The 25,024-nt window shown below is 40.3% G+C and overlaps 1 protein-coding gene across 11 annotated transcripts in view; it reads left to right on the top strand.

Moving 5' to 3' along the window:
* sh3pxd2aa (SH3 and PX domains 2Aa) overlaps positions 1 to 25,024 on the top strand; it is a 172,623-nt gene that overhangs the window by 136,784 nt on the left and 10,815 nt on the right. For 3 of the 11 annotated variants that reach the window (XM_079645423.1, XM_079645429.1, XM_079645433.1), the window contains 6 exons: positions 1,769 to 1,795; positions 3,167 to 3,250; positions 11,990 to 12,107; positions 14,600 to 15,003; positions 15,112 to 15,126; positions 17,643 to 17,692. In XM_079645423.1, the coding sequence (XP_079501549.1) occupies positions 1,769 to 1,795; positions 3,167 to 3,250; positions 11,990 to 12,107; positions 14,600 to 15,003; positions 15,112 to 15,126; positions 17,643 to 17,692 (698 nt within the window). The remainder of the gene's footprint in view (positions 1 to 1,768; positions 1,796 to 3,166; positions 3,251 to 11,989; positions 12,108 to 14,599; positions 15,004 to 15,111; positions 15,127 to 17,642; positions 17,693 to 25,024) is intronic. The other 8 variants (XM_079645430.1, XM_079645427.1, XM_079645431.1 and 5 more) reach the window with 5 other exon arrangements.

Raw genomic sequence — 25,024 nt, 5'->3', positions numbered from 1 at the left:
TTACGTCGGATCTACCTGACTTGAGTCAGCGTCATGTTGGGACTTCAAAATGAAAAATGAAAAAAACCGAAGTTGTTGACTTAGAAAAGGACAACAGAGTGGTGCAGGGATGACGTATTTACCCGGAAATAAGCTGTGCATGGGTTCCCTCGACAAAAAAGCAATGGGATTTCTCCATAGGATTTTGGAAAATAGCTCGAAATAAGGTCTGTGAAAAACGAAACTGTTTGATAAATGTTTTGTTCAGCCTGATGATATCCACATGTCTACCCTACTTTTATAATTTTTGAATCATAAATCGAATCGCCAGAAGCTAAGTGCTAACGTCATGCTATAAACGTACTACAGACGAGTACACGCCAACTTAAAAATACAGATTCAAAATTGAACAAGTTGAAGCGTTTGTTTGAACAGTTTGCAAGAGCGCAGGTACTTGCTTTCAAGCAGAACAAGGCAAACAAACTTAGCGGGAGTGTTTTCGTGTTCGGTGTTATGATGTACAACTTCCTCGACAACTTCTGTAGTCCTATTCAGCCACATGTTAACAACCATTGTTTTTCCGACACGTAAACTCTTCAAAAATCACCAGTGGGGTCACTGCTGATGTATTTAATGTCGTAGAACAAAATGTGATCTGTCTCTTAAATTTGTGTCAACCACAGACCTTATTTCCAGCTATTTTCCAAAACCCTATGGAGAAATCCCATTGACTCTGAGACGAGGGAACCGGTAGTGGTAAAATGCTAACTCACTTCCGGGTTTTAGGACTCGTCACTGCACCACTGTATAGCAGCCCTCTGTAGCCGTCTGCTCATCTCTGCTGTAGGCTTGAAGCTAAATAAACTGTATCTACCACACAACTTATATTTGTTGAAACAGCAGTTGCCCAATTGCATTCTGGGTAATGCAGCGGCCAGGCATTCATTTTTTACTTTTTAATCGGTGGACTACTATTTGTATAGCTGAAATCTTAAAACAGAGAGTTAAAGCAATAATTATTATAATAAATTACTATTTTTTATCAACTGCTCCCCTGTGTTTCCTTAAATTACTAAATCTAAAAAATATATTGTTTAATCCCCATGCTGAACAAAAAAAAAAAACTGCAATACAAATAAAGGTTAATTTAAGTCTCATTTGCATGCTCACTACTTCACAAACATGCACTTTCACTAGAACCTGATCATTTAAAACATTTCTCTGGAAGAGTCGTGCGCAGGCATGAGTATGTCGTAGTAAAATCTTAGTAAAACTAAATGTGGATCATCATTTCATTTCAAACCTTTATTTATGCAGGTGAATCCCATTGAGATCATTGATCTCTATTTCAAGGGTGACCTTCTGATAATAATCCCTTGATGGACAATAAAACGGTGTGTGCTCATCTAAATTGCGCCACATCAAAGCTATGTACTTGGCGTGGGCAATCTGCTTATTAGTGTTGGGAAACTTGGCATATTCTACCAAATAACACCCAGGTTATTATAAAGCAGAATCATCCTTTAAGCCTGTGGATACACACTCTCATTTGTTTTTTATATTGTATCTGCTAACCAATGCACCATTTATTCGGGGAGTGCCTGAGCTCACAACCACACACACCTCCACCCCCCATCCTCCGTCAGTGGCCCCCATTTTCCCATTAGGGCCTGGTGTCTTTGTGTTTGCACACATCGTCACTTCTTATTTCTGATCTCCCCTTCCCGCTTCCTGTCGTCCCTTACATCTCATTATCTCTGCGTGGTCTGTAACCTAATTCCACTGACAGCTCGGCTCGCTGGAGAGGAACCGACAGGTGAGCCGGCCCCGCTGGAATTACCTCAAAATAACATTTCCCTTTGTGCCTTCCCTTTAGCTGATATTTCAATTAAGAGGTCAGCGGGAGTAGGGTGGTGCTCAGCGGGATGGGTGGAAGGCAGACAGGAATCAAGAGGAGAGAGGAAATTACAAGTAGCATAGGCACACAAAGGAAGACAGGACAGCTGTGGAGTAGGAGGAAAGATGGCGGGACATGAGGGGTAAGAGAGGACAGGAAATGGAGAAGGAATCAGAGTACCAAGAGAGATGAAAGACAAGTGCTGTAATCCATTTAATGTGTTTGCTCTTCATGTGGCCTCATACAAGATAGGAATATTACTCATCATGTTATTACTGAGGCTCTGAAGTAATAAGGAGTGAAAGAGGTCACAAGTTCATCACACTGCAGCGGCAACTATGTGCAGACCTTATCAATGTATATCACTACCATCTTTGTCTTACTTCTTAGTGGAATCAATTCAAGTCAGAGATGGCTTTATGAGATGTAGGTTGACAGTGAACACAGACATTGATCCTTTCTTAACATCAAGCTTAATCTTAATCAGGTGCTAAAAAGGATTTCCCTATTTATGGATGTGTGGTGTTTAGGAGTCAAGTAACCAGAACAATCGTGCTGCTTTTCTCTGTTTTGCTGTCGATATCATTATAAATAAAACTTAAAGCACTTCATTTCTAGATGCTGAGTTGGACTCTGGGGAATTGTAAACAGGATTTTACCCCATTTAAACATTTCATAGTCTGAAAAGAATGATATTATTGGTGGAGCAGAGTACAAGAAAACAGAAAGTATTTACTTTTGTGTGATTTTTAAGTACGGATGCACCAATCCAATCCGATTTTAGCATTTGCAGACCACATACATTCATCAAACAAATATTTAACAGGAAAGGCCTGTTTTTTTATCTTTAAAAAAGTAATACATCGCATTTCTAAAATTGATATGCAAAACATACTAAACATGCACAGTACACATCCATCTATAAGTAACATTAAAGTATAACTCGCATTGGCTAGCCTGATCCATCTTAAATAACTTAGGAAGAGTAAGCCCTCGAAATGAACCCTACATGCATTTTTGAGTTTTGACTGGTATATCTATTGCCTGTAAACAATTGCATCATCCCCCAGCAGCTAACTTTACTTTTAACATATCCTTAGCTAAAACACTTACAAACCCAGCTTACCATTCCAAGTGATGATTTGTTGACTCCATTTATGTGCCATTGTCCCTTAGAAACTATTGTTATGCTGCTAACAACTGCTTTTTCTTTTGATAATATTTGCTTCTCACACAAACTCCACTTTTGTTTCCTTGTTTTCCTTTTGGTTGCACCTTAATCATCATCAGTTACAAAGAGACGCAAGGCACATCTGAAGAGGCTGGACCGCCGCTGGACCCTGGGGGGGATAGTCAACCGGCAGCAGAGCAGAGGTGAAGGTGGAAACAGACACACACTCACACACACATTAAACAGTGACAGTGGACTCATACACATTCAACAATATGAGAAACCCACAAACCAACAGACGTACCCATAAAAGACCCTGAGTCCCTCATTCATTTGAACATATACACATATAGTGTTTGTCTTTAGTGTGTGTATTCAAGCGTCATTACCAAACCAAACTGAAGCTACTGTTAGCTAATTCTCTTTTTACAGTACTACGGCTTCCACAGATGACATTTTTTTATGGATTTTTTGCCAAAGCACTTAAGATATTCATTGCTATCGGGATGTTAAGAGCATTCCATGGAATATAACAAAAAGTTTATCTCGATCCGGTTTCTCAAAATTACCCCACCTTTAAGTGAAGTTATAAAAATTGAGTTGAATCCCACTTATTTGTCCCTCCTAGCCTTTTGACAATAAAAAATGGCGGAGAAGATAACAACTGAATTGATTTACTTAGATTTGTGCACATTGTTAGTAGCACATAAATATCAGGTGTGGGATTCATTTTCAGTTTTTAAACCATGACAAAATAGTGATCGTCGAAATGGCAAGAACCTTACATCCATCCCAATTTGGTCTTTTTTTTTCTGTGGCAATGTGTAGGTGAGTAGAGCAGGACCCAAACAGAGTAGAACAAAGGAGGCAGGTATAATTAAATAAAGGCGAGCTGTATTGAAATGAAAGCTGGAACAAAACCTGGAAAAACACAAAACTAAGCAAGGAGGTTTATTAATACAACAGCAAAAAAAAGAAACTAGGGACAGCTCAGATTGGCAGAAGAAAAACGGGGAAACAAATCCACAAGGAACACTAGGGATAATGCAAGGAATACACATGCAAAACATTGAGGGGCAGAACCCCACCAGGGGAAACATCTACGGGAACTACTAACTGACAGAGAACACTGGGACAAACCGACATACACACAAAGATGGAGAGGGCAGGCAAAAACACAAGTGCAGCAGGGTGAGAACACACAGGTTGATAGATCAGGGCGGGGCAAACAATCAAGGCGGTAACAAAACAGACAGGAAGTGAAACCAGGCTAGATACAACAAGAGAGACATTTTCTAAATAAAAAAGGAAACACAAAAAAAAAAGATCATGACAACATCTTGATATAGCATGTTTCAAAAATAGTTTTTGTGAAATAAAAATAAATCACAACTTATGTCCATAATGAACACAACAGTTTAAAGTAGAATAAAGAGCACACATTTAAATAGAGCTAGCCGATATTTGAATAGAAATGTAATAAGAAAATATATACGCTGGACGATTTAATATCATTTTTACAGCCCTACAGCAAATATCAAAATGTTGCGTTTTTTTAAGCATCACTGATTGCTGAAAATGCCTTTTGCTACTGAAGCAGTTGTTAATGATCTGCGGCCCCCTGGTATGTTCAGATTGGGAAAAACAACAACCATTAGGGGTCCTTAGCAAACATTCAGAAGTGTTCACAAACAATTATTTCAGCCTGCCCTGATGTGTCGTGCACTATGCAAGAATAACCTTGGAGAGAGAGACATGTACACAACAACCACACACGACCAAATGCATGATCTCCCTTCAGGCTTACCCCTGGCAGTGACTGAAACTCTCTCACCCCTACACATCTCCCCCATAAACAAACATTCAGTACACAGCTGAGTCCCTCCCATGGCCCCTCTCCTCTGCACTCTCACATATTTTGTGGCCACATGGAAAACAACCTCATTTACATGGTCACTAGCAAGCCAACAGCAACTGAGACATCTAGCGGGAGCTGCATGTTGGGTGGCCATGAGTCAGCTCTGACACTAAAATCTCACTCCATCAAACTTGGAGCTGTCCTCAGCTCACACAGAGCAGCACAAATAATTGGACTGCACTAAATACATTTGGATAAGTAAAGCTATTGGGATCCCACAACACAAACGCAACAACCCTGACGGCCACTGAGCCATGTGAACATAGATGATTGTATAACAGAGTTGCTGCTAATTAAAGCAAGCTCCCTTATGTTTAAAATGCTGTTAATGACTTTTGCTTACACATAAAAGTGTTCTGGCATCCTCGTTGGCAAGTAATCTGTGGTTTGATGGAGTCATTATTGCTTTAATGCTGAAAGTGAGTCTATGTCTGAAAAATCACCTCTCCTGGGGGGCGAGTCGGCGCTTTCTAGTTGAAACTTTTCTCAGTCCCACAGTTAGGCACCTGTCTTGCTCCAGGCTTAGTCAGAGCTTCAAACAGACACGGTTTAGGTCTAATGTGTTCCTGCGTCAACTCTAGCAACTGTACAGCAGAGAAATGCATTGGTGTAAAAACAACTCGTCTCATTCTAAAAACGCACACTGACATACAGCAGTATCCATACGGTCCAAAGCCTCAGTCAGTTGACAAAGGGTAAGTTACACACATGGTCACTAACCTATGTAATCCAAGAGGTGGGAGAAGTACTCATATCTTGTACTTAAGTAGAAGTAGAAGTACCAGAATGGAGAAATACTCTGTTAACAGTAAAAGTCCTGCATTCAAAAATGTTACTCCAGTAAAAGTATACAAGTATTAGGATCAAAATATACTTAAATTACCAAAAGTAAAAGTGCAGATTGTTCCATCTCAGAATAATATATATGGTATGTTTTATAATGAGTGTTCTCAAAGCTGGTAAAGGTGCAGCTAGTTTGAATGGCTTTGTATACTGCAGGGTAGCTTGTGGATTTACTCCAGGTGGAACTAAAGTCTGATTTAACACTTGATTATATTTCACATCATTCATCCAAATCTGTAAACTAACTAAAGGTGTTCAAAAATGTAGTTGAGTAAAAGTACAATATGTACCTCTGATTTGTAGTGGAGTATAAGTACACAGTATCAAAACATTGAATTACTCTAAAGTACAACTACCTCAAAATTGTACTTAGGTACAGTACTTGAGTAAATGTGCTTAGTTACTTATCACCGATTCAGGAACCTAAACAGGCAAGTGTCAGCATTTACAGTATATCGTCATGGATACACTGGAATAAAGCATATGAAGTGTCTCAGGATAGGGAACAGTGTTAGGCAGGTCTTCAGGAATGTTTCCTAACTAGACATGTCTCCCACACAGAACATTAAAGTTTGGCCCCAACAAGCCGGTGGAAAGTGTGAAAGTGGGACAGCCGCCCAATCGGCACACTGGTTTTAATCACACAGACCTCAACCTCTGTAGAGCGAGGATGAGTCACCTGGCTAATTGTCGCCACCAGAGAATGAGGGCATGAAACTCGTTGGAGACCATGTTCTTGAATTCCAACACTTAATTTGTTAGTCATGTACCATTCATTTTGTGGGGTTCTAGGTAGTAGACACGCCCAAGAATTCCAGCGCCCAAAAAAGCTTCAGGCTTAGTGAGCATTTGAAGACCTTCATTACTACATTTTATAATCATAATATCCTGGGACCCATTTATTGAAGGTCAACCGTGCAGACCCCTCAGGCCTCCACAGGGCACAGCTAACTTGCAATGTTTACTGATCCCTGTTAGCATGTCGTGACACATCCTAGGTGTGATGTATTTACTATACATACATACATACATACATAAATACATACATACATACATACATACATACATACAAACATACATACATACATACATACATACATACATACATACATACATACATACATACATACATACATACATACATACATACATACATACATATATTGTATAGTCTCTTGAAAAGCATATATTAGTTTGTCTTAGACATTTTCCTCTGTGTCATAAATTATCAATTTTGTTCCATTTACTATCAAATATTTTCTCTCACTCCAAGTTGGTAAGTAATTTTTTATATAGACTTCTCTCATAATATCCATCCACTGCTCTTTAGAAGGTGGCTCAGCCTTACACCAGTTTGTTGTTATTGCTTTTTTGCTTGGTAATAACATGGATATCAATCACACAATCATTTATATTTCCAAAGTTTAAATGCTGCTATAACCCAGAATGTCTCCATTAGTAGAATGCACATTTTCCCAAAAAGGAACTTAGAATATGACATTCCCTGACAATGTGTGTGTGATTTGTATCTCTATTCCCACATAACCGCAAACATGTTTGTTGTGAACCAGTTTGTTGTGAACCAGTTTGTTTACTCTTTATTTTAGGAGTTATGAAGTATCTTGTGAGGTTTTTCCATCCAAACTCATGAGTTGTGTTGTGATTGGCCCATGTTGACTCATTCCTCCATTGTAATTTCAATGCTCAGTTCCATTTTCTCTTGATACAATAGAGGTATATCTACAGATTTTCAAACGTTTTGAATCAGTAGCACCACTCTTTACTTTCTGACCAGTTTGTGGTTTCACTGTGAATCAATTAGTCCAAGATGAAACTCCTCTATGTGCAGGTAGACCAGTTGTTTGTGTTAGTGATGAATGGCTCGGCACAATAAATGGCCTGGGTTTGCTATTGAGTATAAGATAAAAACTAAAAAGACTCAGAGGTATTTTATCCTAAAAAGTTACAGCAGTGAATATTTCACCCATTCCAAACTTCAATCTTTGCCCCTTCCTCTTGATCTTATCCATCCCACAATCTTCTCATCCCCGTTCCTCCCTCTTTTGTTTTGAGAATGGAGACACTACTGTGCCTGCCTGATAATGCATTGCTGAGCTAGCGATAAGAAACGTTTGAGTGAGGTTTTACAGCTCGGCGCAGACACTCGAGATACAGTTTGATTTAGGAGCACTGGCAAAGGACAAAAAACAAAGAGCCATCGTGCAGGATTGATGTCCCCGCAGGATGTCATTTGCTAATGGAGGAGAGCAGTCGTATACTCCGTGGCCTGTTTGTTGACACAGACTTCTTTGCCTTTCACATTACACTTCATAAAGAAGACAGGGGCGTGATCCAGAGATCTCGAAAATAAAATAAGGGCGCGCTCGCGAATCAAATGAAATGACAGCACATCTCTCTCTGGCTTCTCTGTAGTCTGACTCAAAGCCAGGTCAGGGGGTCTTGACCTCTCTGGGGGTGTTGATTGGCTACTGACGGCGGAGTGACCTCATTGGTGGGGTTCTGTTCTCCGAGGTTCCGCCTCCCTCCACAGAGTGCTATCACTTACAGCAGGTCCCTAATCTGATTTATAGAATCCCACTGACTGCTCTCTCAACTCACTGTTCTGTCCCTGAAGTGTGACGCTGGAGCCAACACACACACACACACACACACACACACACACACACACACACACACACACACACACACACACACACACACACACACACACACACAGATGGATACTTAGGCATGCTCATGCATACACACAGATGAGATTAATAGATGCGATTAATTAAATCTTTCATCTCTCATTCCACTCCTTTGGGGTATTAAAAGTGACTACAAGAGAAAGAACAACACACAGAAGTGCCAAAGAGTTTGTTAATACAAACACATAACAATACACACATTTAGGTAGCGCTCCAGATTCCTCTGTAGGCCATCCCGTTTGGCCATCCCAACATGCTTTGCGAGCTGAGGTTCGGGGCCAGACATTCCACTTCGCTCCACATTATCGACCTCAGCTGCTCTGCCCTGACAGGCAGGAGAGGAACTTGAATCCCGCCGTCTGTACGTACCCCTCCTATTGAAGGCATGCATTCAGATGATCACAGATACCTCGGGGATATCATCCCTGCCCCTCACATTTACTTCATTACCTTCAGCCATCTAAGGTCACATTCTCTCCTGTCTAACTAATGCACATGTAAAGATCCCTTCCTTTTTGGCGCCTGAAGGCAGAATAAATAGGATTTGTTGCTTGGTCTGAGTTTCGGTTGGGGTTTGTAAACATGCTAAATTGGCCCCTCTGCTAGGCCGAATGACACCAGAAGCTTGTCTGCCTTAGAGCTTACATTAGATTTACTATCGTTTTGAAACAACCTTTACCGCTTAGCAATATGACTCAACATATATGCGTATTTTCAACCGTATGTCCTCCATTTTTGTAGCTTCCTTATGGACGCATCTGGAACCTATCCCAACAGTGCAAAAATAAAAATGGTCAGCATTTATATAGATATTTTCCAGCCATACAAAGTGCCACCTGCTCAGGAGACTAACATTCCTATACTTACACACCGTTGCCCATTGGGAGCAGCTTGGGGTTAAGTATCTTGCCCAAGGATACATTGACATGTTAGGCTTGTTTGAGACGCGTTGCGGCTCGCCTCGAAAGTAGACGAGAGTAGCCGATCGCAGCCGGGGGAGGTCTCAAAAAGCTTGCCTGAAGTCGGACAGCTCCGAATCGGCTTCTTCTTCTTCTTCTTCTTCTTCTTCTTCTTCTTCTTCTTCTTCTTCTTCTTCTTCTTCTTCTTCTTCTTCTTCTTCTGCTGCTTCGCCTTCTTCTCTCGGTTTTTTGGCGGATTGCAAACAACTTTAAGGTGCATACCGCCACCTCCGGAGTCGGCTTGACTCGGTTTGCATTTATAAAGAATGCACACATGTGTTTAATCGTTAATGTCAGATATGTAATAAGTAAATACATTTGTTCCTGCTCAAGATTAGATTCAACTCTATTGTTATTGCCCAGATTACAGGTACTGAGACAACGAAATGCAGTTTAGCTTCTAACCAGGAGTGCAACAAGCAGTAAAGTGAAAAGTAATGTACACAATCTACAGAATAAAAGATAGAATTAATTGAATGATGAATAAACAGTGAGGGGTATGAATACACTAGATATACACAGCAGCCTGTGAGCAGTATGAACAGTGTGTATGAATATGCTAAGATATATAAAGTATGAAAACGGTAAGCAGTGCAAGTATAGTATAAAATATATAGATATTAATTTCATGATGATAAACATTGTGGAACAATGATGAAAAATGTGAATGGAAGTGGCGAGGTAAAACTGACACAAAACCACAAACTGTTGCCGAGCCAATTGGAGAGTTTCATCAGCAGCACGGGGTAAAAACCACCAATGAGCGCTCAGCTCGAGATACCAGCGAGTCGTTTCCCATCAAGCATTTAGCTTCCGCAGCCCGTGGAGAGGAACTGCGCCGCCGCGCCTCGCTCTCAAGGCTGCGGTCGTCTTTGTCCCGTGAGATTTCAACGTCTCATGTGAGTGAGCCTCCAGAGCAAGTCGGACAAAATGACTAACCATCATGCAACGCACGAGCAAGACGTTGATCGAAATTGCGCAAGTCTGCGCAGGTCTCGCTTGTCTCAAACAAGCCTGTTGACTGCAGGGGCTGGGGATTGAACCCCCAACTAGGGCTGCTCGATTATTGCAAAAATCATAATCACGATTATTTTTGGTCAATATTTATATCCCGATTATTAAATACGATTATTCATTGACTTTGAAAACATCCGTTTATTGAACTTTTAAAAAATAAATAATAATAATTTGAACAGTATGTTTTTAACAGTTGATTACCCTGAACTTTAACTATAATTCAACTGAAAAACCAATAAAAAAATATCAACAAATATTTTGGAGTGTACTTCCACAACCTACTAAACATAATATAAATATGATAACTAATGTCACTCACAACCTGTCATGCTTATTAATCTGCTACACACAGTACTCTTATTTTGGTAACCCCTTATCTGGAAACCGGAAGTAGCGAGCTAGGAGGCTATTCTTGCATGGAGGACCGGAGAATAGAGACACGGCAACTAAAGCTTCCCTTGTAACGAATTTATATGGATTTATTAAACAGACTGCAAGTCAGCACAACCTGGCCGAGAGGGCTTTTAGGGAGGGGTGACAGCGCACGCGCGGGCAGGATGTATAACGCAAGACAAATTGAGAGCATCATTGCGAAAGGGAATACAGCAAAATAATCGTTTTATTTCGATGACGTGTTTTCGTAATCGTTGCAAGCCAAAATCGTAATTGAGATTAAAATACGATTAATTGCACAGCCCTACCCCCAACCTTCCTATTGGTGAACAATCACTTTTCTTACAGCCATGGAAAAGACAAAATCCATTCAAAAGGTTGGGACTTTACAGGCACAGACACCAGTGCACACTTTAGGGTGGGTCCTAACTGAGGATTGAGATGAAGTGTTTTGTAAGTCTATACATTGTTTTTAACATCAAACAGCATATGTTTTTCTTCCTCTTCATACCATACCAATTCATCACCCACTGAAATAAACCATCCTGTTGCCCACTGAACATTTCAACCTCTGCTCAGAAAGCTGGTTCCTTTGCCAATCTTGGTGTCCCCCTCTGCTCCTAACTTTTTCCTTGGTATCTACAAATCCCCACTAAGCCCATTGCAGAACTTCCCTCCCTACAGGGTCCTGTGAAGCCTAGCAAAGCGTGAGAGAGGAGTAGCGGCCAGACAGGGGTCTGAGTGGGGAGATCCTTGTTCAAATATGTTATCTCCTCCAGGGAGGCCTGCTGCATAAGAGGAATCTCCCTTTACAGCAAGATGGACACTAAATCAGGGTCCAACTAGCTTGAGTTGTTGTAAATAACCAGGGGGTGGTTCAACCAGCAGAGGGAGCCCCTTGTTAATATTGTGTAAGACAAGCTGGGTTGTGTTTGTGTTGGGAAATGTCGATTTAAGTAGGTCACACTCACTATTTCCCCCCCTCATAAGGCCCTCTGGAAAGATGTAAACTAAACGGTGGTCCAGCCCCTCAATGTTTAACGATAACAGTTCACTCACTCGGCTACTCTCTGTCTTTCTTTCGCCCCTCGTGCCATCCAGAGGAGAAATATTTGACGATACAGCCACACGCCAGTCAAGGGAAGGATGAAGTCAGCTTTGAGAAAGGGGTCACCGTGGAAGTCATCCAGAAGAACTTGGAGGGCTGGTGGTACATCAGGTGAGTAAATGCTAAATAGTCAAAGCATGGGCGTATTAAGGGGACTGGATAGGACAGTTGCTCAGTGACACCAAAATGGTTGGACTGCTGAGATTAAAATACCTGGATCTTCTGCATCCGTGGGGCCCATAGAGCAAGTGAATTAGCCTTCTTATCTGTGGATTCAAATGAACAAAGAACTAACATCTTTATAAAATGATTCAGGGAGCAGATCTATTATTCTGGGGGCTTAAGTAAAAGGGGCTCAGCTCATCAACGCATAGCAGCTAAAGGAGACTAATGGAATCCGTCAAAAGTGTTTTTATGTTTTTAAAGGTGCCCTAATATTCTTTGTGGGGTTTCCCTTTCCTGTGGTGTTTGTAAGTTCCCCCCAGAGGGAGTTTCTCTCCCTCACACTCCCCCCTGACTGAAACCCCTCCATTTGACTCCTTGGTTTACTTAATACGAAAATAGTGACTTCAATTTGTAACATTGCGCTTCTATTTGCTAGCGCTCCAACACATTGTACTTGATAGGCTAAGGTGCAGGACTTGTCCGACACATCTCTAAGCGGTTGACCAATCACAACAGACTCACCCCCCACATAATAAAGCACTTTTTGAATAATTAAGCATGTAAACATGTTACAGTAGAGACACAAATAATCCAATTATGAAAGCTGAAGATGAGCATTATTGACTTTTTAAATCCAATTTCTAAGTAAACATGTCATTTGAGAATAGTGGCGTGGTTGAGTGATAGTCCTCTTTGCTTAGTGCTGTGAGGAACGCTGCTGTTTCCTGCAGCTTGTATTTGCATAAAGACATTGAGATCCACACATGGCGCTCTCCACAGGTCAATTGCATGTCCCTTGTTGGGTTACTAATGTGTATGTGTGTGTGTCTCTGCCAGTTTGTGCATATGTGTGTTGTTTACCCAGCCAGTGTGTGTTTCCTGCCAGTTGTTTGTTTCCTCATACCCCCGGGGGCTAAAGAGAGTGGAGCTCCACTGCACAGCTGATTACTATCATATGCACACCGTGGCATGTGACATACACATGCGGTGTGCATACACACACAAACATACACACAGACAGAGCCAATGTTAAAGATGTTAATGTGTGCTAGCATGATGTTTGTGGCTAATATGTGAAACAGCATTTTGTGTTTGAATGGAGGGTCGAAGAATACAGGGTGCTGTACAGATTTAAAACACTTTGAATACATTTTATATGTAGCTTTATACATAAAATGTACTTTGGCCCTCATTGCAATGCACAATAAGTTGTTCCAGATCATGTTGTGCAACAGGAAATAATACTATTTGGATGTTTTTGCTTAGAGAGGTTTAAGCATGGGGCTTTCTCTGCTATGGTGACTCCTTGTGGTCACAGTAAGAGTTGTACAACAGGGGAGCTGGAATGATCACATCTCTTCGAAACAGAGAATGACCAACCTAAAGGCAAATGAGTCATAGTTGCATTTTGAAACATTACTTATTGTTTCACAAAGCACTCTAAAATGACTAATTTAGCTTTGCAATGATTGTTGCAATGTGGGGAAGATGATACTCTTCTGCATATATTATTGAGGCTGTTTACTTGCCCCTTGGCTACATCTGCGTCACTAGAATTAGAACAGTTTTCTGTTTTCAATACGCAGGATTTATTTGGTTTATTTTATCACACTCTGAAATACCACTTAATATGGAAATGTAGTTGATTATTCATTCTAGGTATGATTTGCAGTCAAGATATTATTGGTGCTTATTTAAAAGTGGTGATCTAGTCAGTAAGTACATTTTGCTTTGAACCTGAAGGCCGTTTTAGAAAACCAGTGGTCAAAAACAAGAAGCAGAAGCTACTAGATGTATTTAGTGACTTGTATGCGTCACGCTGTAAACATATCTTAATCCCTAATCCATGTAAGGAATTTGTACAGAGCTTTTAAACTCAATGCTACCATAACATGATGTTTACTATATGTGTATCATTTCTTTTAAAGAGGCCCGATTATGCTTATGGTGATTTTCCCTTTCCTGTAGTGCTTTATAAAGGTTTGTGTTCATGTTAATGGTCTGCAAAGGCTAAAATCCCTGTGTTCACCCTAGAGGAAGTTTTTCTCTCACACACTCCCCCCCTACCTGAAACGCCTCCATTGGACTCCTTTGTTAACTTCCATAATATGACATCACTATGTACAGTTACACTAGCATTTACATTGGCTAGCACTCCAACACATTGTGTGTGATAGGCTAAGGGGAGGGAGATTTCCTACACAAAGAAGTTACAAATCTCTAAAAGATTGACTAAGCACAACTGAGCCGGCCAGCTAACCAATCAGAGCAGACTGGGCTCTGGTTTCAGACAGAGGGTGAAAAAAGAGGTGCTGCGCAGTTGAAGAAAAATAAAGACCTTTTTGAAGAATAAACCAAGTATACATGTAACAGTAGAAACACAAATTACAAATATATGCCCTCTTTAAAAACTCCGTATTTTTGCATTCTACCCACAGGTACTTAGGGAAAGAGGGCTGGGCCCCTGCCTCCTACTTGCAAAAGGTGAAAGATGACTTCTCCCCCCGCAAGAAGACCCTGACAGGCCCCGTGGAGATCATCGGCAACATCATGGAGATCAGCAACCTGCTGCAGAAGAAGTCCGTCAGCGAGAAAGACATCCAGTCGGAGGGGGAGGGGAGCACCACCCCCGAGCGCCACATCTCCAAGAGCGAGATCAGCCTGCCCATGCCGTACAACTCTGAGATCAACGCGGAGACGGGCCGGAGGCTGAGCGCTGGCCGTGACACCAACAGCCCCTGTCTGGGGATAGCAGCAAGTGCTGCACTCAAAAAAAGTCTAGCCAGGGAAGAGCAAGGGTCCCCAGCTGTTGCTAGAGTGGCCCCGCATAGAGTGGAAATTGGTGAGTATTTGTAGCGTGTCAGTACAATTGAGCAATAAATGCATTGCAGCCAAGGAGGATTTATAGCTCTGTATGAGACATTAAGACGTTCATTTTCCTTTTGTGTAGGCTTTGACTCTATAGGTAAGCTACGTCACTGATGGTGTATCTAATGGTGATGGTGGTGTAATCTAATAGCATTGTCACACTAATCTGTGAGAGTGTTTAACATGGGACAGTGGGTTTGGTGTGTGGATTTTTATTTTACTCACACACTAAGAACTGTGTGGATTTTGTTTTCAAGCTTATGTTACTTATGACGTTACATTAGTGCCTCATTCCTGAGCGTGTGTTTTGCATGTGCATAATCAAAATTGTAGGGAAAGTATCTTACATTGTTGATAAAGCAAACAAAAATATGTTTTGGGCTAAAAAATGTGTGTGTTCTATCCACACAGTGATAATCGTTTTTACAGAGTTTAAATATTACACTCAGACAGTTATATAAAGCAGTTTTATTTGTCAAGCACATGGGTGATTATAAATTAAAGTATATGTAGCTGGCCATCATCAAGGAAAACAACTTGCTTAGTTACATAGCAACCTACCAAGACAGCTTGGCTGCAACAGAAAAAATACACGTTCAACCAGATTGACAAAAAGCTTCATAAGTTATGAAGGATTTTCATGAAGCTGTGAAACTGCATTACATTCTTCGATTGCTTTACCTCTCCTTTTTAGTAACCAATAATACTGTTCAGTGTTTCCCACAGATCTGAAATATACTTGGAGGGGTGGTGGTAGTGGGGGGGTAAGATTAGTTTTTTAATTTTGGAGTTAAATGCATCAATCTGGTGCATTTTGAGGGGAAAATAAAGAGACGAGATCTATGGAAACACCTATATTAAACAGAACTGTATACATTTCAATAATCATAAAATCATGGCCATAACCAATAACATACCATTTCCAATATGAAAAAAACACTGAAACTTGTTTATTAATTTATTTTCGGTTCATTTATAGTTATGAGTGTGTCTTTGCTCCTGAATCAGCCTCTCCTGTCTCTCTCCTCTCCTCCCTGCTCCTCTTTGAGGCAGCAGCAAAGACTAGTTTTCAACAAGTTTTAAAAGTGTATCTTACCTTTTTTCACCAAGTTAACTTTTTCTTTATTTATTCATGCATATTTTACTAATCACATTACATTACATTTCATTGAGCTGACGCTTTTATCCAAAGCGACTTATAATGACCGATTACAGGGACATTCTCCCTGGAGTCACTAAGGGCTAAGTGCCTTACTCAAAGGCACACTAGTGGTGGTGTTCCTGGCGGGATTAGAACTAACAGCCTTCCGATCTTCAGCCCACCTCACTATCCATTAGACCAATCACTATCCTCTCAAATGGAAATATGTATTTACATAAATGGTGACCACACCGTTTGAGACCCACTGAGAACTTAGACTAAGCTAACTATCTAAACACTCAGAGAGTCCTTTACCTCACCTGAGCTGAGGTTATCCCGAGCTTGAATGACACACAGAGACCAATCAAGGGCTTTGATTTATGATCTGTATGACAGTGGCCATGTCGGCAGGCCACATCATGTGGACAACCAGTCACCCTGTGTGAGGCAGACCACTTAACAGACCAGAAGGAGGCGAGATCAGAGCAAGGGAGCGAGGGATCATTGTCCACAAGTTAATCAATCGCAGTGGTCACGGACGAATAAAAAAAAAAAGTCTATGTGTGGGAAAACCCTGCAAAACAACTGAAGCTTTCCTCATGCTCCATCTATATTATTTTGTGTGAGGTGGGCTGGAGGTCTATGGAGCTAATTTCCTACCATAACTCCACAAACAAACTAAACAGGTTTTACAAATGCCTCATGATTCACTAACAAACACAATGTGGTTTGCAAATACAAAACACCATCTAAAAACGAATGCATTTAGTTTTGCAAAGAAAAAATGTATCTATCAAATAAACACATACCATTTTTCTAATAAATCATGTTTCAGAGACAAATTCAGCATAGGTTTTACAAGTAAACACATTTTTTTTAAAACTACAACACTTTTTGTTACAAGTACAAAACTTGTTTTTACAACTACAACACTTAAATATATATATCCATATATCCAATATAATATTTAGATTTTGGGTATCCCATACATGCCAACCTTTCCAAATCCAAAAGAGCTAGGTTTGCGCGCGGCAAATGTGCACGCCCAAATTAGGTAACCCCAGTAATTACATGTATAAACCATGTATTTACCATATATTGCATACAGATGTCATCAACATCAAAATGGTGGTTGCTAACAAGTAGCTTAATGAGACTACTAAACGTCATCACGTCAAACATTAGCTATCTGTAGTATAGCGGTGATGACGTTAAGTCATGTGACCGTGACGTCGTTCTTTTTATAGCCTAACGTTAACATTTTACTTCAGGCGATTGCTTTTACTCTTCAAAATTATAAAATTGATGTTCAAATGTGGAGGTCAACCTGCTGAACAATAAACAGTGAACAATTTATGTCTTTGCATACAGAGGAATGAGGCTCAAATATAACTCAATAATTCCTGTAACTGCTGAATGTTGGTTAAGGGCATTGCACATATGTATTAATGAGATCTTTCTTTGTTTATCAGGGTCTCCAAATCTGAGACAAAAACCTCCCCCACGAAGAGAACCCAACTTGGTAAGACACTTCAGCAGAAACATGTATGCAACACATAACTACCCCTAATCACAGAAAATAATGTTCTAGCACATTTACAAACACGAGTTACTAATAAAAAGCAGAATACAGATCTAGCGATTCATTTCAGACAGTTTGAAACGCGAGGGCCGTGAGTGGTACGTGATCTGCCCTCGCTCAAGGGAAAACCTCCAGCTTGACTTGAGACCGCCCCCGTGATAGATAAATGTAATTATAATGAAGCCAGCTGCAATGGATCATTGATCCACCAGGGGGCGCAGTGGGGTTCCACACTGGAGCTCATGTGAAATAAAGTCAGATACAGTACGCTGGAAGTACATCGGAACTTTGTTAAGATCCATATGTCACGGATATCATACTCTGTGCTAAATAAGAGACATGTAATCATTTACAAAACATCACCATGTTGTTATTTAACAAAATAATGTTGTTTAGTCGGAAAAAACGAACGGGAGGAAATGCAGCCCGGCTCTCGATTTTTAATCCTAATTTAATCATCATCTTCACCACGATCATTTATGTTTATGTTCGCCGAATTGACATGAAATCACTGACACATATGAATATACTGTATTCAACTTCATTACAACGTTATTAACGTGCCTAAACTCAGTAATTCACTAAAAATATTTATATTTTAATGGAGCCCCGTCGGCAGATCAGGATCCCAAAGCGTGGCGGAGGGATCCTGATCTGCATGACGGGTGCTATTTTCCCCATAAGGAACAAGTCGCTGCAAATTATCAACAAAGTAAGGACATGACTCCCAGTATTAATTGAAATGCTTTTATGGATTTAGAAAATGTTTTTATTGATTTAAAAAATAGTTGTATATATTGATTTAAATTGACATGCATCCGCTAAGAAAAATAGTCCGTTGTTACCGTTTTTTAAACAGTCTGAATGAAACGGCAGCTCTCAGCTGTGTATTTACTATTTACACAACTAATGGCCCATCAACCACAGCTCTCTCCCCCCCTCCCCCCCTGATCTTTCTTCTCCAGCAGCTAAATGAACAGTAGGTTACTCTGAGTGACCATAGACTGTATGTAACAAGCTTACAGTTAGTGACGTAGCAACACCATAAAAGCTGGTGGGTTGAAAGCAATACGGGAGCTAAAAATAACTAGAATAATTGTGATTCATTTATTGTGGCTTTTATGTTTTTAGGTATAGCATGTTATGTAATTCAGGCTTATAGTTCACCCTTCTCTAAAAGCCTTCAACAATGACAATATTCATAGTAATTTAATAAATCCTTCCAACACACATTGTAAAAAATAGCCTACTGTAAGTTAAGAAATAATTTCAATATGTACATCTTCGGATGTAACAACAATAACATTATAAATAGTAACATAGCTGAACATGGTATTGCACATTTAGCTTTGAGTGTTACTGACCTGAGATGTTTTTATTACATGAATTAAGGTGATGAGGCTTTTTAACATACAGGGATGCAAACTCATCAGGTATGAAAAAGGTGACAAGGATCCGAGCCCCCGGCTCCCCCACCCCACAGAATATCGGCTTTAAAATGAGGAATAACAGAGGATATTAACAGAACAACTAAAGCATTAGTGTTAATAATAACAGAAACGCCAAAGAGTCACATCTAATAGAAATATATAAAAGCATTTATTTTAAATTGTGTAGAAGTCAGTTTATAATTTTGGCAGCACTGTTGAGCATTTTGAAAATGTATTTTCATGCCTCTGTGCAAGGCTTAGTCTTTCTATCTTTATAGCCACATGGTGTAAAGTAACTAAGTTCATAAACTCAACAAGTACTATACTTGGGCACAATTTTGAGATACTTGTACTTTATTTAAGTATTTCAATGTTTTGCTACTTTGTTCTTCTACCCCACTACAGTTCAGAGGTACATGGTGTACTTCTACTCCACTACATGTATTTAATACTTTTAGTTACTTTACAGATGTGGACGAATGATGTGAAATATAATCAAGTGTTAAATCAGACTTTAGTTCCACCTCGAGCAAATCCACAAGCTACCCTGCAGTATACAAAGTCATTCAAACTAGCTGCACCTTTAGCAGCTTTGAGAACACTTTCATGATCAATCATTATAAAACATATCATATATATTATTCTGAAATGGACCAATCTGCACAATGACTACTTTTACTGTCGCTACTTTCACTATATTTTGATGAGAATACTTTTCCACTTTTACTTGAGGAACATTTTGAATGCAGGACTTTTACTGTAACAGAGTATTCCTATACTCTGGTACTTCTACTTTTACTCAAGTACAAGTTCTGAGTACTTTTACTTTTACTCTGGTACAAGATCTGAGTACTTCTCCTTTTACTCAAGTACAAGATCTGTGTGCTTCTACTTTTACTAAAGTACAAGATCTGAGTACTTCTACTTTTACTAAAGTACAATATATATATATACTTATACCACCTCTGTTTATAGCCTATGAAAAAAACTATTAGAAATAGAAGGCTAAAGCTAACGTTAGCAGATAGTGACAATGTATGCTAGCTAGCTAGCTCAACGATTCCTTAAATAATATTGCCACAGAAAAACTTTTCAGTTCACATCACGCTCTTCCGCTCCAACAGGGAGCTCTGCTCTGAAGACCTGAACGGCCCGTTCTAACAGCTGTTCACCAGCGGTCCAGTCTGTGCCACAGTGACTCCGGACGCACAGTTAATATTAACGAACGCACCCGTAGGTAATGTAGCTGCTGAAGCTAGACCATCATGTCGGAGCAGCAGAGCCTTATTATACATCCACCATGAGCAGAGCCGACAGGCAGGAAGACTCGAGCACACAGCTCGTACTTCATTATAATATATAAAAAAAGAACACCATGCGTGTCATGATGGCAAATAACAGCTCACGGCCGCAGATTACTCCGGGTCCCAGCCCCCCCATACCCCAAAAATATTTTTATTGCAGATCTACATCAATCACACAAACGACCTATTTTGGATTCAAAATGGCAAATTTCGCCGAAAGGTGACAAGTTTGCATCACTGAACATAGACAGAGCAAAACTGAAATATAACATCTGAAACGATGTAACAACATAATACACTTGTGGGGATGCAGTTGGGATGTGAGGAGTGAGGGACACAGCTTAGAACGGGCGTGTCGCCTGGCAGGACAGGAGAGTGTGTGCACCAGTCTGCCTTGATCTATGAATTCATGTCCGTGACACTCACTGCTGCCCACAGCTGTTTTATAGAAGGAAATTCCTTCACTTCATGAAAGTGTTTTAACCACACACACCTCTACACACACATGACGGGTGTTATTTTCCCCATAAGGAACAAGTCGCTGCAAATTATCCCGCTTATTACACGGCCAAATTCTCAACAAAGTAACGACATGACTCCCAATATTAATTTAAATGCTTTTATGGATTAAGAAAACGTTTTTAATGATTTAAAAAATTGTTGTATTGATTTAAAAAATAGTTGTATGTATTGATTTAAATTCACATGCATCCGCTAAGAAAAATAGTCCGTTGTTACAGTTTTTTAAACAGTCTGAATGAAACGGCAGCTCTCAGCTGTGTATTTACTAGGGCTGCCCCCCGATTAGTCGACCAAAGGTTAGTCAGCCAAAGAGTCTTTGGTCGGTCAAGAATTAATTGGTCGTTGGTCGCCGAAAAAGAAAAAAAAAATTGGAGAAAAAAAACAACAGCAAAAACACAGAAACAGGAGGTGACAGTCAGTCACTTGTTTTCACGTCAGATAAGCTGATAGTTTTAACCATGTCAGGCGTAAAATCAAGAGCTTGGGAGCATTTCGAAAAAGTAACAGACAACCCGAAGAAGGTGATATGCAAACTTTGCAAGCAAATATTCTCCTATCATTCATCAACTACAGACATGACTTATCACCTGAAACATGTAAGTACCGTTCAAGCCATTAAAAGATGGACGCTCTGCGGCTCTAGCCTTAATAAAAAGCCTGTTAGATAAAATGTATTGTCATATTATGGGCTATTAGGCTTAGTGTAAACTTAAATTAATGTGCATTTCTCTCAATAGGCTCATCCACTATACGTTGATAGGGCCACCGCATCTACCTCAACTTCATCTTCGCAGCCGCCATTGAAACTCTCACAGACAACACTCGTTTTGAAGCCCCCTCTTTCCGAGAAAAGGAAGAGAGACATCACCTGAAAAAATTGCAGATTTTGTGGCACTGGAAATGAGACCTGTAAACATTGTCGAGGGGGAAGGGTTCAAACAGATGATGAAATTCATCGAACCGGGTTACACTGTACCCAAACGTGACACCGTAATTCACGCCATTAAAAACAAATATAACACGACCAAACAGGTACTTTTGGAGAAACTTAAAGCCTGCACAGCAGTCAGCTTCACTACTGACACATGGACCTCCAACCAAATGGATGGTTACATGACTGTGACGGCACACTTTATTTCCCAAAAATGGCAATTACATTCATTCGTGTTGGAGACTAAAGTGCAGGAGGTGAGCCACACAGCTGCCAACATAGCAGAGCGACTCAGCGAAGTGATGGAGGAGTTTGGGATTCCGCCAGAAAAGAGGGTCACTGTGGTACACGACAATGCCGCTAATATGGTGTTGTGCGCTAAACAGCTATCTCAAAACCCGTGCTGGGGTAATGTCCAGGGAATTCGTTGTGCGGGGCACACCTTGCAGTTGTGCATAAACGCGGCTGTTAAATTAGATCCCATCTGCCGAGTGATTGCTGCTGCCAGACGCCTTGTGGGACACTTCAAAAAAAGTGCCAAGGCAACAGCAGCTCTCACTTTGAAACAGAAGCAACAGAATGTGGCTGAACACAAACTGATACAAGATGTGTCCACACGATGGAACTCCACTTATTCGATGCTGGAGCGTCTTCTGGAACAGAGATGTCCGGTTACAGCTGTGCTTTCAGAACCCGGGACCACCCACCGGTCTGACCGAGATCTGGATCTCACAACTGCCCAATGGAGGACAGCGGAGGACATTGTTTCCGTGCTGAGGCCCATGATCACCCTCACCGAGCTGCTCTCACAAGATATAAACGCATCTCTGTCTGCTATGCTGCCGATGCTCGTCAACATGAAGAGGCGCCAATTGTTGAGTCGTGATGATGACAGCACGACCATGAAGGCAGTTAAGAAAAAAATCAAAGAGGCAATTGACGAAATTTGGGAGCTCACAGGGAGTCTGGAGGGCAGCATATACAGTTGCAAGAAAAAGTATGTGAACCCTTGGGAACTACCTGGATTTCTGCATAATTTGGTCATAAAATGTGTTCTGATCTTCATCTAAGTCACAACAATAGACAAACACAGTCTGCTTAAGCTAAAACCACACAAACAATTATATGTTTTTATGTTTTTATTGAACACAGCATGTAAACATTCACAGTGCAGGGTGGAAAACGTATTTGAACCCTTGGATTTAATAACTGGTTGACCCTCCTTTGGCAGCAATAACCTCAACCAAACGTTTCCTATAATTGCATATCAGACCTGCACAACGGTCAGGAGGAATTTTGGACCATTCCTCTTTCCAAACTGTTTCAGTTCAGCAATATTCTTGGGATGTCTGGTGTAAATCGCTCTCTTGAGGTCAAGCCACAGCATCTCAATTGGGTTGAGGTCAGGACTCTGACTGGGCCACTCCAGAAGGCGTATTTTCTTCTGTTGAAGCCATTCTGTTGTTGATTTACTTCTGTGCTTTGGGTCGTTGTCCTGTTGCATCACCCATCTTCTGTTGAGCTTCAATTGGTGGACAGATGGCCTTAAGTTCTCCAGCAAAATGTCTTGATAAACTTGAGAATTCATTTTTCCGTCGATGATGGCAATCTGTCCAGGCCCTGAGGCAGCAAAGCAGCCCCAAACCATGATGCTCCCTCCACCATACTTCACAGTTGGGATGAGGTTTTGATGTTGGTGTGCTGTGCCTTTTTTTCTCCACACATAGCGTTGTGTGTTCCTTCCAAACAACTCAACTTTGGTTTCATCTGTCCACAGAATATTTTGCCAGTAGTGCTGTGAAACATCCAGGTGCTCTTTTCTAAACTTCAAACGTGCAGATCAGAACACATTTTATGACCAACTTATGCAGAAATCCAGGTAATTCCAAAGGGTTCACATACTTTTTCTTGCAACTGTATAGTGGCCTAGCCTAATATAACACCATAGTTTTGTAGTTTATAGTTTTCGTTCTTCGTTCGTTCAACTGAAGTGTTTAAGTTAAGTTTTGCGGTATATTTATAATTTTTGTTTGCATTCATGTTGAGAATACTTCTCCGTAGGCCTGTTTACTTTTGCACTGATATTTAAATATTTAAGTTGGCTTGAGCCTATATTTATTTATTCGTTTGTTTATATAATTTATATTTATTTTACATGTTTAAAAGAAACGAAAAATATAGTTTAAATTTAGTTTTTTAACAGAACACTGTTTTGTTTGTTTTATAAAGTTATTGTGTTGGTTTTAAAAGTTCATAAGTTGTGTGATGTTTTTATATGGTGTGTTGTGTGTTGAAATAAATTAACAAAATGTTAAGACAGTCTCCTTGTTGATTTTTCCAACACATTCAGAATCATAATTTAATTACTTGCCGGTTGCGCGAAAAAGGCGGTTTGTCTCTGCGTGCGATTTCATTCGCGCCACTGGTCGATCAGTGGTCGACCAGTGGCCTTACCTGACGACCAGTGGTCAACCAGGAAAATCTTTGGTCGGGGGAAGCCCTAGTATTTACACAACTAATGGCCCATCAACCACAGCTCTCTCCCCCCCCTCTCCCCTGATCTTTCTTCTCCAGCAGCTAAATTAACTGTAGGTTACTCTGAGTGACAAGCTTACAGTTAGACACAACACTGTAATTGCAAGTGACCCTCAGTTAGTTGACTTTTATGTTCAACTGCTAAATTTGTTACTGATAAAAAAGGGCTTCGACTGTACCTAATTACCTTAACACTAGAACCGCCAGAGGTTTTTGTATAGGCCTACCTAAACCCGTCAAATCCCGCTATTAGAATGCAATTTTTAACAACATAGGGTGCTACATAAAACACTTTCAGGAAAAGTCACGGACTGGGAGACTTTAATATTTTATTGAAAAAAAGTTACATTGCACACACACAACACACATCACACAAATTGACCCGAGTGGCGGTTCTAGTGTTAAATAAACTCACTAATTAATGAAACCAATTCAATACGTATTATTCTTATTCTTATCATTCTTTATGAGCGCTGAAGTAGTCTTAAAATCAGATCTGTTTTTTAAATGAAATCTGACGGCAGGCAGTTAGCTCTGATCACCTATGATA

The sequence above is a fragment of the Notothenia rossii genome (assembly GCF_949606895.1).
Source record: "Notothenia rossii genome assembly, chromosome: 1".
NCBI classification, from domain to species: Eukaryota; Metazoa; Chordata; class Actinopteri; order Perciformes; family Nototheniidae; genus Notothenia; species Notothenia rossii.
This window is presented reverse-complemented; position numbering and strand designations above follow the sequence as displayed.